General features: G+C 44.1%; 1 protein-coding gene across 1 annotated transcript in view; it reads left to right on the top strand.

The window, feature by feature from the left end:
* trappc9 (trafficking protein particle complex subunit 9) overlaps nt 1–17,296 on the top strand; it is a 203,413-nt gene that overhangs the window by 66,974 nt on the left and 119,143 nt on the right. Inside the window, exons 15-16 of the mRNA XM_080532446.1 lie at nt 1,559–1,711; nt 7,872–7,990. Coding sequence (XP_080388572.1) covers nt 1,559–1,711; nt 7,872–7,990 — 272 coding nt within the window. The remainder of the gene's footprint in view (nt 1–1,558; nt 1,712–7,871; nt 7,991–17,296) is intronic.

Genomic DNA, 17,296 nt, shown 5'->3' with positions numbered 1-17,296 from the left:
TTGTTTGTTGCATTTGCGGAGAGGGAGAGGGAGGGAGAGGGAGGGAGAGAGGGAGGGAGAGGGAGGGAGGGAGGGAGGGAGAGGGAGGGGGGAAGAGGGAGGGAGGGAGGGAGGGAGGGAGAGAGGGAGGGAGAGAGAGAGGGAGAGAGGGAGAGAGGGAGGGAGAGAGGGAGAGAGAGAGAGAGAGAGGAGAGAGAGAGAGAGAGAGAGAGAGAGGGAGAGGGAGGGAGAGGGAGAGGGAGGGAGGGGGGAAGAGGGAGGGAGGGAGAGAGATGGAGAGGGAGGGAGGGAGGGAGGGAGGGAGGGAGGGAGAGGGAGAGGGAGGGAGGGGGGAAGAGGGAGGGAGGGAGAGAGGGAGAGAGGGAGAGTGAGAGGGAGAGAGGGAGAGAGGGAGAGAGGGAGGGAGAGAGGGAGAGAGAGGGGGAGAGAGAGAGAGAAGAGAGAGAGAGAGAGAGAGGGAGAGAGAGAGAGAGGGGGAGAGAGAGAGAGAGAGAGAGAGAGAGAGAGGGAGAGAGAGAGAGAGAGAGAGAGAGAGAGAGAGAGGGGGAGAGAGAGAGAGAGAGAGAGAGAGAGAGAGAGAGAGAGAGAGAGAGAGAGAGAGAGAGAGAGAGAGAGAGAGAGATACTTTGTTATTATTACCAGCCTGTTGCTTGAAACCAGCAGCTGCACACCTGTTAAAGCAAAGCACATGATGGGTTATTCAGTTCAGTTTGATGTATCATTCATTTGGTGTTCTTGGCTGAAGTGGATGCAGCTGAGTCATCCGTCTCAGGTGGTTGGGGTTTTATCATAAATCAGCCCATTTAGTCTTAGGCACTATCACAAAGTGCTTATGGTTATCTGACCCGTCAACTGGCAAACGCCAGCAATTTACAGAGACCCGGGGGGCTAATTGTAACAAGCAGTAAACAGCAGATTAACACAGGTTTATACAGGGATGTGGAACCTGCTTCACTTGAAATTGCATGCCCTCCCGTGTCCATGTCAGCATGCAACAAACACACCACCTTCTTGAGGCACACATGGAAGTCAATGAAGTCAAAATGAATCTGTGTCACCTAAATGCTTACATACGCAAAGCAAATTGCATTTCAGTTTGTACAAGCACCGGAATGACATCCTATTTCCCGGTTTTGAAAATGACTCGTGTCTTGTCTCTTTCATTTCATGTCATGGCGTGGCGAAGTTTCAACTGGCTTGAAAGTTTCCAGTCAGCATCTCAAACTGGCTTTTCTTATTATGTTTCTGTGTACAATCTCTCAAGAAAACACAATGTTTTTCCACAGGAAACAGTATGAACTTCAGTCTTTTCTTTTATCAAACATACTTATACTGTTATGCCCTTCGCTTCATAGAGAATTTCATACTTGAGTACTGGGCTGTTGTTTCCTTGGATCAGTATCCATTTTTCAGAGAGGATGTCCTCTGTGTGTTTGTATTGTACTTGATTATCTAGCCTTGTCTCTCAGCCTGTGGTTTCCAGAGAGGTCTGCTAGTAAAGGTTTCTCTGTGCTGTAGACGTTATTGGCTTAGTCTGTTCTTTCTTGTGTTCCTACAGAGAAGCTGTTTGGGGAGTTCTTGAGCTGGGATCTGGAGGAAGCTCTGTCTCACCTTCCTCTGAAGCCAGGCCAGTCCATCACTCTCACTGTCAACATCAAAGTCAACCTGGACTTCTCTGGACAAGAGAACCTGCTCCAGGACCTCAACGATGGTGAGTGTGCTCGGTCATAATAACATACACCCTACTCCGCCACATCGCCAGAACAAGACAGACACACACACACACACACACACACACACACACACACACACACACACACACACACACACACACGCACAGACACACCCATAGTGTTATTCTTAGTATCAGCACATAAATAGGTGATGTAACAAAAAAAAACGAGATTTCTCCATTATACACCATTGGTACAACACTGCCTTTGTCTTTTGGGTGGTATGCTTCTTGCTGAGTTTCTCTGGACACTGTTCCACTCTCAGCCTGCGACACTGGAGCCGAGGTTAAACATGTGCTGGATGCAGAATTTAGTGTCCATTTACTGCTACAGACAGTGCTCTCTTTTCCAGAGAGGGTTGAGAGCCTTGTTTGCCTCATTTCAGATTCAAGAGAGGTTCCATGCTTCCAGTAGACGTAAGGTCTCTCCACCTCCATTTCTCTCTTAGCTCTTTCGGGCTCATGCCCTTTCTCTGTCTCTGTCTCTGTCTTCGTCATCTCATTCCGTCCCTCCCTTTCTCCCTCTATCCCTCCCTCCTCTCGGAGACTGCTGTTTTTCCCCAAATACAGGCTGCTGCTGGCGGCTTGGTAAATATTAATGAGGGCTCCATAGGAGACTGCTGGGGCACCTGAGAGCCTGGTGCTGTGGCGTGCTGCTCTCCCGCATGAATGAGAAACAAGAGCAATAAGACAACAGTGGATTTAACTTTGCCCCCCCCCCCCCCCCCCCCCGCCATACACTCTTACTGAGGTCAATTAACAGATACTGTTGCAATGTTTTAATTAGCCAAGCAATAATGGTGGCCCTGAATTGAGGAGATAAGGGGCTGTTTTCCTTAAACAACAGCCCTGGATGCCTTTCTATTGTGGTGACATTCTGGACCGCAGTGTTTGCTCGACATGTTGGATGTTATCAGACTCTAATCCATTATTATTTCGCATTAATACAGTTACTGGTGAACTTATTCGCATTATTGTTTAGCTACTTTTAGGCGCGACAGTGCTTGGGGCTAAGGGATGATTAAATATAGCACTTTTAGTAATTAAAGTTGGAAATGTTGATGCCTCGACAGGAGTTGCATGTTAATAAGCTGGTGTGAATTGAATTTATTGAGATGTATCGAGGGACCACTTTACCCCTCTATTATCTACCGCGTATGCTACAGTAATAGTAATGGGTGGAAGGTCTTATAGATTTGCAATCAGTTGCAGAATAGGAGGGCTATATCAAGCTATGATACTGTAGAGGATATGAAAGGCCATGTTCATTATTGCTGCACAAGAAGAATGCATGTTTCTGAGTTATGGAAACCCGCTACCTGCAATTCAGGCCATACTGTGATTCTGTTGGGGAATAGATATGGCGTCAGCAAAGAAAAATGCAAATGTCACCCCGCACACTCCAATATACCAGAAAACCATGTTATGACAAGCTGGCCATATCCTGTCTGACCAGATATAATCTCCTCTTCTTTCGTTTTCTCTGCATACTTTTTGATCAATTTGCCTCCCTTGCCTCCCTGCCGCCCTGGCGCGATAACATCAGGGAATGGGTTTCCATGCTGTGTATTCATTCACTGGCGCTGAGCGAGTGGTTGGCCTTATGCATGGAGCGTGTGGGACTGGAATGGAATCTTCACCTCCGAGCTGTCCATTGGGCCCGGTGATAAGCATCTACAGAAGCTCTTCCTCTCTCTCTGCTCTCTCTCTTTCTCTCCCTCTCCCCTCTCACCTTCTACCACCATTGCATGTGGATAAATCGCAGCAGCTCGCAGCAGCCTGCATCGTGCGTCACAGCCTCTCTGATCTGTATGCTGCCGGCACGTTGTATTAACAGCAGCACTCTCCAACTGTAGATTAAATATACCGATATGTGCGGCTGTCTCCGTCAAGATCAGCCGTTGATGAACCAGGTTGATATGCTCTCTCTGCCGTGATAGGAGGCTTCAGTGTGTTCTGTCCTTGCCTGCTATGTTTAGAGAAGACTGATAATGGTCATAAAAGGCGCTTGAAGTAGTTGATTTGAAATGTTTTAGCCTAGTTTAAAACTGATTGCAGATAAACAGCTCACGGCGATTGGTGATTTATTCCGACCTCCACTGTGCAGACCCCTAATATAAGCGCACAACTTATTAATGTTGAATTAGATTGCCATGTCGACATAACCTTGGAATCATCCTTAATGTGGGCTACTGCCTGCACTTCACAAGATGTCCTTTTCCCTTTTAAGTAGAAAAAGTCGGCGCAATGAGGAGTGAGCGCAATGAGACAGACTCATTGAGAACAGTTCATTGATTTATCCTGAGACCGGTTTATCCCTCTTCTTGAGTCCGACTCAGGACCAGACCCGGCCCGGTATAACTCAAGGTCTGATGGGAATGATGTCATCACACAGGTCTAATGGGCTCTGACTTGCAGCAGCCGTTATTGGTTTAGATGGTGTGAGCATCATACTAAATGACAGTGCTGCCTGCTTTAATGCTGCTGTTCACTCTCTGTGTCTGAAAGGAGTCTCCAGTCAGCCAGCCAGCCGACCTCGCCATCTCTGTAAAAGCTCACCGTCAACAAGAGGGCTGGGGAGAGGCAGACAGCATAAACACATTAGCCCATGAATGCTAAAATGTCACCCAAGAACAACATAATTAAAGGGAATTAAAACAGAGTGAGATGCATTTTTAAGAACCTATGCAATTAGAGGGGGACAGCAGGGTATTGTCAGTGTTTTTAACCTCATTGAGATTCACCCTCAGCTAACAACAGCCAGCCAATGAGCTCTCACACTGGTGATGTCATTAGGTAGTTGGACATGCTCTTGGCCAGAAGTGTATTTAGCAAAATTCTCTATGATTATAAATATTTTTTAACATAACACTCTATATTATTCAGAAGACTGATGGTACATTTATTTCAGGAACATAATTGTAGAAGACGTCTTTGTAGCTCTGCACTTCTTTTGCTCCACCGATATTGGTTTTGTCATTGTCTGAAACTTTCCACAGTATCTATTCTGTTTTAGAGATGCAGAGTTCAATACAAATTGTTAATTTTTCAGTTCCCTTTTGTACTTACATGTAATGAAATGATATCAGCCGGCTTATTAGTAACAAAGAAGTCAGAAAGCACCTCAATCAGTCTGAGTCAGTTTTACACAGTCCAGTTTTTACATTGACTAAATGCTTGCTTATTTCAGGGAAATTCTATTGGCTCAATCTAGAGAGTGTTATGACCAATTTAGTGCCATTGAAACCATAGCCTTGCTTTTTGATAATACTGTACCACCTAATCCATAGAAAATATCAGAAATGTACCCTTTGTAAAAACTGTAAATGCTTTTCAAATCATTGTGCACCTGATTCCAGATGCTAATGTGAGTGTACTGTACCCGAACAAAAGAAACATAATAAGAAAAATCTCATAGCACCACCAATTTACAGTTGAAAACAAGTGGATATTAAAGCAAAGCTTCTATCTTCTCTGTGTAGATTATTTGCTTCTGTCTGTAATTCAGAATTTATTCTGACAGAAATGGCTTTGAGTAATGATAGTAATAATTTGTTCAGATTTTGACTCACACATTACCTCACACACTCATTCCCCCTTTTATCATCTCTCTCCCTCTCTCCTCATTTCTCTCCTCTCATCATCTCTTTCCATTTCTCCTCATCTTCTGATGTTCTCTACTGCTCTCCCTGTCTGAAAGAACCCGCTGACGTCCTTGTTTGATGTTGTAATAATAATGACAGCGAAAAGTGCAGCTCGATAGAACCACTATAATTTCCACGTTTTATTTGTACTCCTTGATCTGTCAGACTCCACCTGGGCTGGGCTAACTTTGAGTCGTGGCTCCAGAAATAATCGAAGCATCAGGAGAGGTGTTTTTATCAGAGTGTTGGGGATCCCCCCCGGCTTTTGTCTTTTGACTTTTTCTGTCTTTTCCCAGTCTTTTTCCCCTATCTATAACGCATTCATAAAACAATGCATGTCAAGTAGTCATAGTCCATCTGTTAGCTTAAGTCCATCCCAGTGTTTTGCCTCCACATTACAAGGCTTTGTTGACTTGTATTCCCCAGCCCTGTGATCTCTTGCCTCTACAGGATATTGAAGACGTTTTTATCTTTACAAGGTAATCAGTCGTAAGTCCTTTTTTACTAAGAATACACTCACCTTCCAGGAAAGGGAAAGCATCATGAGGACCAGAGGTGACAACGCAGAAATAGACATTACCTTATCGCTACTGTAAAACACAAACTGTTGGATGATTTCAAGTTTGTCTGTCTTATCAGATCAATGCTCTCAATTCACTGTCACTATCATGAGAGGTGATTTATATTTGGAGTTTTATATTCTCCCTGACGGAGAGGGGGGGCGGGGGGGCGGGAGGAGAGAGAGACACACACAGAGTGATGGGAAGGAGGGTGGGGGGTGATCTTGAGCGATGCTGTCGTCAATCGTTCCACCAGTTACTCTCACTCTCTCCCTCTCTCTCTCTCTGCTACAGGACATGAAGATGTATGTGTGCTTCGAAATAGGAAGCATGCCTTAATGGTGGCTTTAGTCAATGAAGATGGTCTTTATCTGTGTTCTTGGTTCTTTCCTCTCCTTATGTCACCCCACCCCCCTGTCTTGATGCATCAAATACACCATATATGTCTGCGGAAAAAATCTTGTTCATAGGGAGTCAAACTTTCCATACAGTACCTCAATATGCTATAATATTAGTTATTATTAACCCAGTGACCCTCAGACCTGGTTCATCTTGAGCCCACGGCCTCCTAGAGAACTGAAGAAATAGCTCTTTGACTGTGAGTGAACCGGAATATGGGTAGGAATTAGGGCGGTTTTCAATTTTTGATACCGTTAAACCATCCCCAAACGTAACCCCGGTTTACGTTTAAAGATTTTAGGTTACCGGTATTTATTTGACAAATAATTATTTTTTTACAAAAAGTTCAATTTAATAATAATTTTCAATAGCGTCTTCAACCACACAGACAGTGGTGCTGGACAAACACTTTTAAGTTGTTTATTATATGTATGACGGTATTGACAGCATTGGTATTGACATCATTGCAAATACCCAACCCTACGTGACACGTCTTTTTTGACAGGTTATTTATTTGACAAATTACATTGTGTACAAAAGGTTCTGTCATCACTTTCATAGCAGCTTCCACCACATAGACAGTGGTGCTGGACAAACACTCTTAAGGCATTTGTTATATATAGGACGAGATTTATGATGGTATTGACAAATACCGTTGCTATTTTCAAAAACCGTGGTATACAGTATAACCGTATAACTGCCCAACCCTAGTACCAATATAGTAGGTTGTGAGCCCGAGGGATGAATACTAGGACTATATATCATCTGTGGATTGAGCAGTTAGCTAGACAGGAGAATAGTCTCTGTTGGAGTATAGAAACGGGAAATATGAAAACCCAGCTGGTGGGGGCTTGTGAATTTTATTTCAGCCAAATCATTCCCTTCTCTATCTCTCCTTGCTGTGTGCGTTGTGGCCCAGAATATGTCCTACGGAGGGCTATTCTCCAAGGAGACACAGATATGTTTCCACTGACGTCAGAGACCGAGTGCTCACGTAATGTTCGAGGACTCTTGCTAGCGTGAGCTGAAATTAGTAACCCCTTCGGTAGTGCTTGATGTCTGTGTGATGCTCTTCAAAAGCTCTAGGCAAGGTCATTCTTCAGCTGATATCTCTAATACGCATTTGCTCTGAATAAGAAGGATTATATGATATTATGATAGGCTAAGGCTACTGTTGCTCATTCTGTTCACAAGATTTACTGTAGATCACAATGTGTAAGCACTGAACTGGTTAATGGTAAATGGACTGCACTACAGCGCCTTATTCCAAAGCGATTTAGAATGGCCTCTTATTCACCCACACATTGGCGCGAAGCTACCATGCAAGGCACCGGCCCGCTCATTGAGAGCAATTTGGCGTTCAGTGTCTTGCCAAAGGACACCTCAACACGTGAACAGGAGGAGCCGGGGATCGAACCGCCGACCTTGCGATCATTAGACACCGGCTCTACCTCCAGCTGCTACCACAGCTGCTAACCTGTACAATGTGTGTATGTGTGTGTGCACTAACTGTTTAAAACTGTGACATAATTTCAGATGGGATCAGTGTGACGGGCCTTCCCATCTCCAGCCCGCTGCGACAGGTCCTCAAACCTCGCCCTGAAACCAAGCCACTCGGCAGCGAGTCCAGCAAAGCCGAGTACAACCACGTAAAGGTAGGACAAGCTATTCACCTCCATTTCCACCCACAAAGTACACTTCTATCTTTATTCATTTCCGTTGACAGTTCACTCATTTGCATTCCCTGGCGGGTAGCATTTTAGAGGATGTTTTATCTCCATGTTGCTGTCTCTCAGCTCACTTTTTGATGCTGCAGATAGATAATGAGCCTCTTTGGGTAATTATGGTGCGTTTGTGTGAGCGTGTTTGAAAGGCAGGAGCCGAGGTAAGGCTGCTGCTTTCAGACAGGCTAACTGTAGCTTTTCACACAAAGCCGAGAAGGTGCGCTGAGTTAATGTGGCCTGTCTCTCTAAGGGTGCAGGTGGTCTTTGATCTGTGGGGGACATGAGCAGAACTGATGAACAGTACTCTGTGTGACAGCAGCACAGGGAGTCAGGGAAAAGTTGGGCTAGAGTGAAACTCTGTCTGTGTGTGCGTGTGCCTGTGCGTGTGTGTCAGAATGTGCATGTGTGCGTGCGTGTTTGTGTGTTCTTTTGCCTCTTCACCCTGTTGCCAAGACCAATCACATGGGGTTTGTCATCACCAGGGGAGAGCGGTGCTGGATAGGGTGGGTATCGGAGCTGTTGGGTGCGCAGGTTCATTGAGTTCTGTCTGTGATGACTACAGGGGTGAACGTACCCGTCCGTTGTAACTCATCTGAGCGCGCTCAGTTACCTCAGATGGCAGCGGCAGCAGCAGCAGCAGCAGCAGCAGACTGATAATGTTGCTGTTACAGCCCACACAATGAAATATCAGAACGCAATCAACTGCATTTTGAACATGCTAAATATAGGCTATTGCCAGACATTTAGACAGGATAGCACTAACACAGTATTACACATGCATACTATCTTAAATACACTTAGATACACTATACGCTGTCTTAAGCCCATTTCACACATAATTCCCTGTAAATTCCATGGAATGCCATCCCGTGTCAACCCGTCATTTTCACCGTTCACACATGACAGAAATGACGGTAGATTGCCGTGTTGCTCCCTTTCACATGTCGGCATTGCCGGATTGCGCGATCTACTTGAATCATGCATTCAACTGGATGCAGAACTGGAACGAGACAGGTGCGTGAGACTGCCATATATCATACCTCCATTTTATATTGAAAAATATGATGATAAATACATATAAAACGGAGGTATGATATATGGCATATATATATATATATACAGTCTCACGCGCCTGTCTCGTCCCAGCAAGTCAACTCGTATTATATTTACCATCACCAAGTTCGTTTGCTAACTAAAGCACTTGATTACCGTTGATGTACTAGTCCAAAAGCACAGTATGGGAGAACTTGGTGATGGTAAGCATAATACGAGTTAACTCAATTAGTTATTGCTATGCGCTCTGCACTGCGGGCTCTCCCTGCTGACTGCGTGATGCAGGACAGCTGAGAGGAGACGGTGTGTGTGCACTTCTCTGTAATGCGTCTATATCACAAAATGTACATTTGATAAGTAAGTAAGCTAGCTAAGTAACTAATCTAGCTAACTATGATTGGAAACAACCTACTATCCATTTTGGAATTATGTTGGCTGCCCCAGGCTTATTGAATCACGCATTCAACTGGATACAGAACTGGAACATAGTAGACGTGATTCGAACAAGACAGGTGCGTGAGACTGCCATATACCGTATCTGCCATATATCATACCTCCACTATGATTGGAAGTGAAATAGTGTCCAGTTGTGGAATTATATTTAGTAGTAGCGATATTCGGAGTCTGGGGCAGTTCTTATGCGCTCTGCCCTGCTGACTGCGAGATGCAGGACAGCTGTGAAAGGAGACGGACCAGGGAATGTTCAGGCACCAATCACCAAGTTTTCTCGCCAACTAAAGCACTTGATTACCGTTGATATAAACATACTATACTAGTCCAAAAGCACAGTATGGGAGAACTTGTGATGATGAGCATAATACCAGTTAACTCAATTAGACATATTGCTATACGCTCTGCGCTGCAGGCTCTCTCCCTGCTGACTGGTGTGGGTGTACTGCACTGCACTGAAGTACTATCCAGTTAGAATTATAGAAGATCTAGTTGTGTTTTCCTGCTGGTCTCGCTGCCTGGGTTTGAACAGACTTTGGGATCAACTTCAACGTCTCTAGAACATTAGAACTTTGCATCCTTTGAAAAATATGGCGGGATGTAAGGATCTTGTAACTTTGCAAACAATAGCAGCATTGAAATAGTTAAGTTTATGTTCAACTGGCAAATGCAGTGAGCACAGATTTTCGTGTTTTCGCTGGGAGTTTGTTAAAAATGCCTTTCCACCAAAGAACCGTGGAGCCACGGCGTGTGAGCAGGCTAGCCGGGAGGGTTGGTCACAGGCCGGGGGAAGACGGGGGTTTCATCGTGGTGGATGGTCGCAAACTTCGGAAGCCTGTTATATTTTCTGCATTGGATAAGGTTTGCTGCCATACAATGGTCATCAATGTAGAATTATATACATCACTACTTTGGCTGATGTGATTACTAGTCGACTCCGAAACATCAGCGGAGCGAACCAAATTCACATATAAGCCGACACAGGAAATTGCATGGAATCTACTGGGAAGGCTTGTATGTGTGAAAGGGGTTCTAGATTTAAACCCCAGGCTTAATCCCACTTTCAATGGAGACTCTCCAGTGAAAATACAGTAGTTTTTAGTCCTTAGTTATCTGATCCACCACATGGTCATCAGGTTTACAGTCTAATGCCCAGTGTATCTGAAAATAGGAGTGACCAGGCTGTGAAAGCTGAGTGATGCTGTGGACAGCACTGACCGGCACCTCTAACGATCCCTGAGTCAGGCCTGTTGGGCTGGCTTTGCATATGCAGGGTTCAAAGCCCCTTGACCAACCGCTTACATCAGCATTCCCCTTCTACCTCTCTCATACCTCCTGCCTCTGGCCATATTACATAAGCCATAACACATGGTGAATCTAAAGAGGAGGAAGTTTTACTCTTAATTCCCCGTATTACTACTCCCTCTACAGTACGTATTAAGCCGGCAATTTTATTAGTGGCCGAGCTCGTTGAAAAGGGAAGTTTGAATGACAGTTCGTAGAAGATGCTAGTGTTGACAATTTGTCTGAGGTAATCCTGGTACAGGGCAATTACGCATTGGATTGCTGTGTGGGACTCGTGCTGCTTGTACTAACGTTGTACGAACATTATCTTTTAGTTTTTATCGTTGTGTATCGGCATGGGTATGCTATGGTATGGTACAGTCATGACTAAATCGAAACATTGTGTACATGTATGTGAAAGGATATTGATTCACTATCTTGTGCCAACCATGGAAAAACGATGGAAAATAACCGTGAGACAACGTTAAAACCAAACACTGCAGACTCGAATGTGGTTACAGCATGTTGGTTTATGGTTGTCATTTGATGGTCTGTTGCATGTCATAAATGGAATCCATGTGGGCACTCAGCAAAAAAAAAAAGAAGATGATCCAAACTGGGGAAGTTGCGTTGAAGGCATTAACAAAAATAATGCGTTGTGGATTTTTTTGGTTGTTGCAGGAATTAACGTGTGACAGCCCTATCTGCTACATAACAACTTACTTTTGGATCATTCCCTGTCAAATCAACTGACAAAAAATTATTTAGACACTATTTTTGAAAAGGTTTCTATAGTTAGAAACTGATAAGATATGTATTCCTGCATCATTATTTTGTTTTATTTATATATAGCAGCCATATTGGATTTTGGTTGCTGTATTGAATTTGCTGCAAAACCCAGCGTGGTCCAAAAGGTTAGTAGGGGCTAGACGAGCATTATCCACTAAGAACACTTTGACAGGTTTTTGTCCTGTCTGGACCCTGTCTTATTTCTCATGGATGAAACCATTTTTCTATAAAATAATGATGCAGGAATACTTATCCTGTCCTCCAGAAACCGTTTCATAGCAATCTGAAATGGCGGGGTGTCATGCCTTGTTGATTTGACATGGAATGACCCTTTTGTATTCTCTGTTGTGCTTTTGTAAAGACCACCTTTATCCAGCTCCCAGAATGTTGTACCCTGCTGATTTCACTGATTACATTTGCAATAGGATGCAGTGATATTTGGCTCAGAGACACCTGGTGAACTTTTCTTTTCCTCTCATTACTACCTTACATTTCTCCTCTTTCTGGCTCTGCATATCTTATACTGGTTACTGATGAATGCACCACCTGCTTGCTGGAAATGCCAGTGCAATATGTTTCTTGTGTGTGTGCGTGTGCCTGCGTATGTTTTCTTCCACAGGGGGAGCTGTTGTTGGCAAGTCTGTGTGTGCGTGTGCTTGGAGATTCTGAGGGAATAAGCAATAAATCAACAGTGGATGCGTAATCCGCTGAACATGTTTATTTGACCTTTCATTGCTCACTGTTACTCTTCATCTTTTCATTTCCCTACTAAATCAGAAGTGTTGATGTTTTCGGGGGATATCTAACCACTGTCAGAGGGATGGACTGTCTCCGGTTAAGGAGGTCTTGCTTTTAAACAGGCTCTATTCACAAATTATTTGCACATTTTCAATGAGTCATTTGAAATCACTGCACTATCTGCATTTGCTGCCTGTCTGGCTGTCTTATTATTTCTCTCTCTTGCTCCCTTGTCTCTTAACTTCTTACTCTTCTTATTGAAGGGAGAGTACCCTTTCCTGACCTCTGTGTGTGTGTGTGTGTGTGTGTGTGTGTCTGTGTGTGTGTGTGTGTGTGTGTGTGTGTGTGTGTGTGTGTGTGTGTGTGTGTGTGTGTGTGTGTGTGTGTGTGATAATCTCTGCGTATGTTTAGCGTCAGTGTAGAAGTGGATCTCTGGTGTAGCCAGCCAAGCCTGTGTGTTTATATGATTCAAATAGCAGTGGACAGAACAGTGTGAATTGGACCCCCAGCTCCATCTTCTGGGGATTTAGGTGAGAGGGAGTTGAGTGACTGGCCAGGAGTAGGAGAGAAAAAGTAATAATGCCACCATTGTGATTGGCAATGACTCACTATAACGCTGCAGTTGCGGCATACTCATTCATTTACCCTCCCTATGAACCTATCTTCCCTCGGCAGATGGCATCAGGAGCGTTTCAAGGGAAGTTGTGATATTAAAGGAGCGAGGCCCCTCAGACGCCACCCACGCTATCTTCAAAACCACAAATGTCTGGGGTGCGTGTGAAGCTAGAAAACGTGGCTATTTTTAACTGCCTTTTTTTATACGGGATTTAATATGGAGAGGATACAATTTTGAATCCACAAACATCCTTCGTGTGTTACAAGGAAGGGTAGACAGTCTAAGATGGGTTTAACAGTGAAGACTGAATACAGGAGCCTGGGATTAGTTCTATTGGTGTGCCTAGTGTCTGTTTAGGTCAGGATTGACCTTGGATCTTTCTTTAACCCTACATCCATAGCAGGAGGATGTTTTAGTCTTAATGGTGTTTATCCTCAAACTGGAGAGAGCCATTCAGCAGATGAGTGCAAGGGTGCCGCATTGGACCAAATGCAAGGCCTACACAAATTGCCTACATTTTATTTGCTTGATATTAAGTTATCATAACGACCTACAGTAGATATTAATGATGTACAGTAGTCTGCATCCATTCCACTACCCATATATACATTGTGATAGCAGAAATTAATCCCTACCTCCACCTTAAAGTCCTATGTAAGCATGTTCTTAATGAGAAAGGGAGAGGGAGAGAGAGAGAGAAAGGGAGGGAGAGAAGGAGAGACTCTCCAGGGCTAATGAAATCCAGTTGAGATGCAGGCGTCGGCTGGCTGGCTGGCTGCTATTTTTAGACTCTCTCCTGCTGATATGAGACCAGCTCTGCTCACACATTCAGATCCCACTCCTGATGGGGGTATTTATAGCTGCTGCTGCTGCCTTCTCAAGTGTGAAACTCTCGTGAAGAAAGGATGAATTTGTTCTTGGTTGTTTGCCACAAACTCTGTCTTGTGAAATGTAAGATGTCTGTCTTTTGAGAGACTGTGCCATCCGAGGCTAGTTTGAGCATGATTTGTTTGGGTATTGATCTTGGTGCATTTGAACTGCTTAGAATGGTACATATGCTCAACATGAGATATGACAGCATGAGATGTTTTCTGCCAGGCATAGCTCATGTTTAATTATATAAAGCCCATAAACGCTGCAAGCTACAGTATGGTGCAAAGAGGGTAAATGAAAATCAATGCCTTCTAAAAGAACATATTCTCACCATTGCTCCTCATTATTGTCAAGCTAGCTATTTACTGTACCTATTCATGTATATATCATATTCTCATCCAGTATGCACAACTACAGATATCACAAGCAAAAGACTTGAATATGAAATGATCGATCTCACTCTGTCTCTCGCTCTCTCTCTCACTCACTCACTCACTCACTCACTCACTCACTCACTCACTCACTCACACACACACACACACACACACACACACACACACACACACACACACACACACACACACACACACACACACACACACACACACACACACACACACACACACACACACACACACACACACACACACACACACACACACACACACACACACACACACACACACACACACACACACACACACACACACACACACACACTGTGTGGAGGCCTGCTGACTCACCAGCAGCAGCCCTTTGAAGTTGGGCCTCAGTGACAGGGGGCTGGTGTACTGCTGCCTGTGACTAATAAATCCTTCAGAGTAGGTCTCTGTGTTCACCCCTCCCGCCCAACATGCCCACCAACTCTACCCACAATGAAACCAAACAGAACACAAATCCAAAGTATATGCTACCTATAGGATTCTGTGTGACTGTGGCAGGTGGACCACGTATTAAAAAAGAAAAAGTCAGGACTGGTGAGTGGGGTGAGTGGGGGTTGGGGTTATATATAAGTTATATTGAGACATATTACACTAACTTAGTATCTAACGGACAATCAATAATAATTTTATGATCATTTTATTTATATTATTATAATAATATTTTTTTGCAAAAAGTAAATCTGTGTAACAGTTTCAGTAACAATGTAAGACATCACATTGAAAAATGTATGGCACAAGGAAATGAATAGAGGGTGGTATATCGAGAGAGGTGGGATGGGCTTGGAGCAGTTGAGGGGTGGAATAATACAAATATATATCTTAAGAACTATACCAATTAAAATACCAACAAAAATATATTGGCATATACAATAGGAATACAATAACACATTTCTTCTCCTCCCCGTTCAAATGTGTTTCAGTGAAGAAGTTGAAGACCACTTTCCTTCACGTCCTTACTTCCCATGTTAAAAAGAAGCAGTGCTTCCTACAAGTAGGTTTTTGCAGTCATATTCTGCTTCCATACCCATTCTCAGCCATGCTGTCCTTCCCTTTATACCTAATAACTATTTTCAGCCTGGTTGTCACATTGGGTGTATTGTAACATTTTGGCAATTAAGCCCTTTTTTCTGCTTACCCAGTCAGATGAACGCATGGGTCCCATTTGTCTCTATGTGCAGCCGATGCTAAACGTGTTAACGCAAGTCTCCAGGAACAGCTAGACAGCTCCTCTCAAAAGCAGGGGAATATACTGTACCTTCTAACCATCAGTTGTGTGTATATAAATCCTGGTTCTCTGACCAGGTCTGTGATGTCTTGCAGTTTTCCACAGTTTTTGTTGTTGTTTAAAGACCCTGGATATTTTGGCATATAAGGATAGAGATATTTTGTGCATTTTGTCCTCCCAAGAAACACAGCTCTACATATTGTAGATGCACTCGCTCAGACACACACACACACACACACGCGCGCGCACGCGCACACACACACACACACACACACGCACGCGCACACACACACACACACACACACACACACACACACACACACACACACACACACACACACACACACACACACACACACACACACACAGGGGTTGAATGGGCCACTGCCCCCTTTCATCAGGAAATAAAGCATTGATTTTAATGAGCATTCACACAATGTTCTAAATCTCCTTTATACCAATTTTCTAGAACCACTGGTGTTATTTCCAATCATCCAATTACCGCACTCTCTCCATTCTTCCAATCGTTATTCATGTGATAGATTTGATAACCTTTATGAGCAGTCTGAGGCATGCAATACTTCATTATTGTGTCATTCTATTTAAAAGACAGGCCTATTGAAAAACCATTGCTCATAATTACGTACTATCATAGCTCTCTATCAGCTAATGGGAATGTCCCCTGTCCTCCCCATTTGCAGTGAGAAGTTGAGAACTCAGTCCAGTGTAGTGGTGTTATGTGGATCTTTTCATCCTTTTGTTTGTGTCTTTGGTACAGTACATCCCTTCCAGCCCTTCCTGTGGATGATTTTTGACAGCAAACTCCCGGAACACTTGGCAATGACACTGATTAATGGGACAAATAAACAACAAACTGTGTGTGTGTGTGTGTGTGTGTGTGTGTGTGTGTGTGTGTGTTGTGTGTGTGTATGCACTGTGTGTGCATATGCAGGTGTACATGCCTGTCCAAGCACGTTTGTTTATGTTTGTTGGCATCAGCTCAGGGAAAGTTTGTTAGCTATGAATTTACGAGCCAACTCTAACAAAGAGACCAAGGAGAGCGATGGGAAGACGGGAGATAATTATGCTGATGATGATTGAGCAATCCGGTGGCATCATCACTGACACACACACACTTCTTCCCGATCCCTCCACTGGGATCTGCGGCAGTGTGCCAACAACTTTATTCCTCTAATGTGTTCACCTTAACCGTGCAGTTAATTCACTTTCCTCTAATGGCTGCCAGCTGTATCCAGTCCCCACTGATTACAGATCCACCCAGAGAGAGAGTGGGGGGGGGGAAACTGTTAGTAGTTTCGCCATTGTATAATTCAGTTTGATTCTGCTCGCTGTGTCGTTTCTATCCACTCCCAACTCAGTTTTTAATACGCCAGATGTATACGTGACAGCCCACTCCCCCTAGGCCAGACAGCAGTAACACTGCAGCAGTTTGAAGTTGCCCAAAATGAGCCCCGCGCCCCAGAGAGAGAGGGATGAGAGAAAGTGCTGATCATGGCGTCTGGCGAGAGCTGTGTGGATGAGAAGGCCCTCGAGACGTAGTCGACTCTCTCCTGCTTCTGCTTTTCTCTCCAGAGACAGAGCAGATATATCTGGGCAGTTATTTTTTTCCTTTTTCCTTCCTTCTTACTTACACAGGTTCTGTATGCTTGATAAGGCGTGAATGGAATTAAGAATCTAGTTCTATTTTGCTCTCAGTGCACGAGTCATTGCAGTGATTGAAAAGTCTACAACCTCATATTATTACA

Source organism: Nansenia antarctica (genome assembly GCF_963989245.1).
Source record: "Nansenia antarctica genome assembly, chromosome: 5".
In the NCBI taxonomy this organism is placed as follows: domain Eukaryota; kingdom Metazoa; phylum Chordata; class Actinopteri; order Argentiniformes; family Microstomatidae; genus Nansenia; species Nansenia antarctica.
This window is presented reverse-complemented; position numbering and strand designations above follow the sequence as displayed.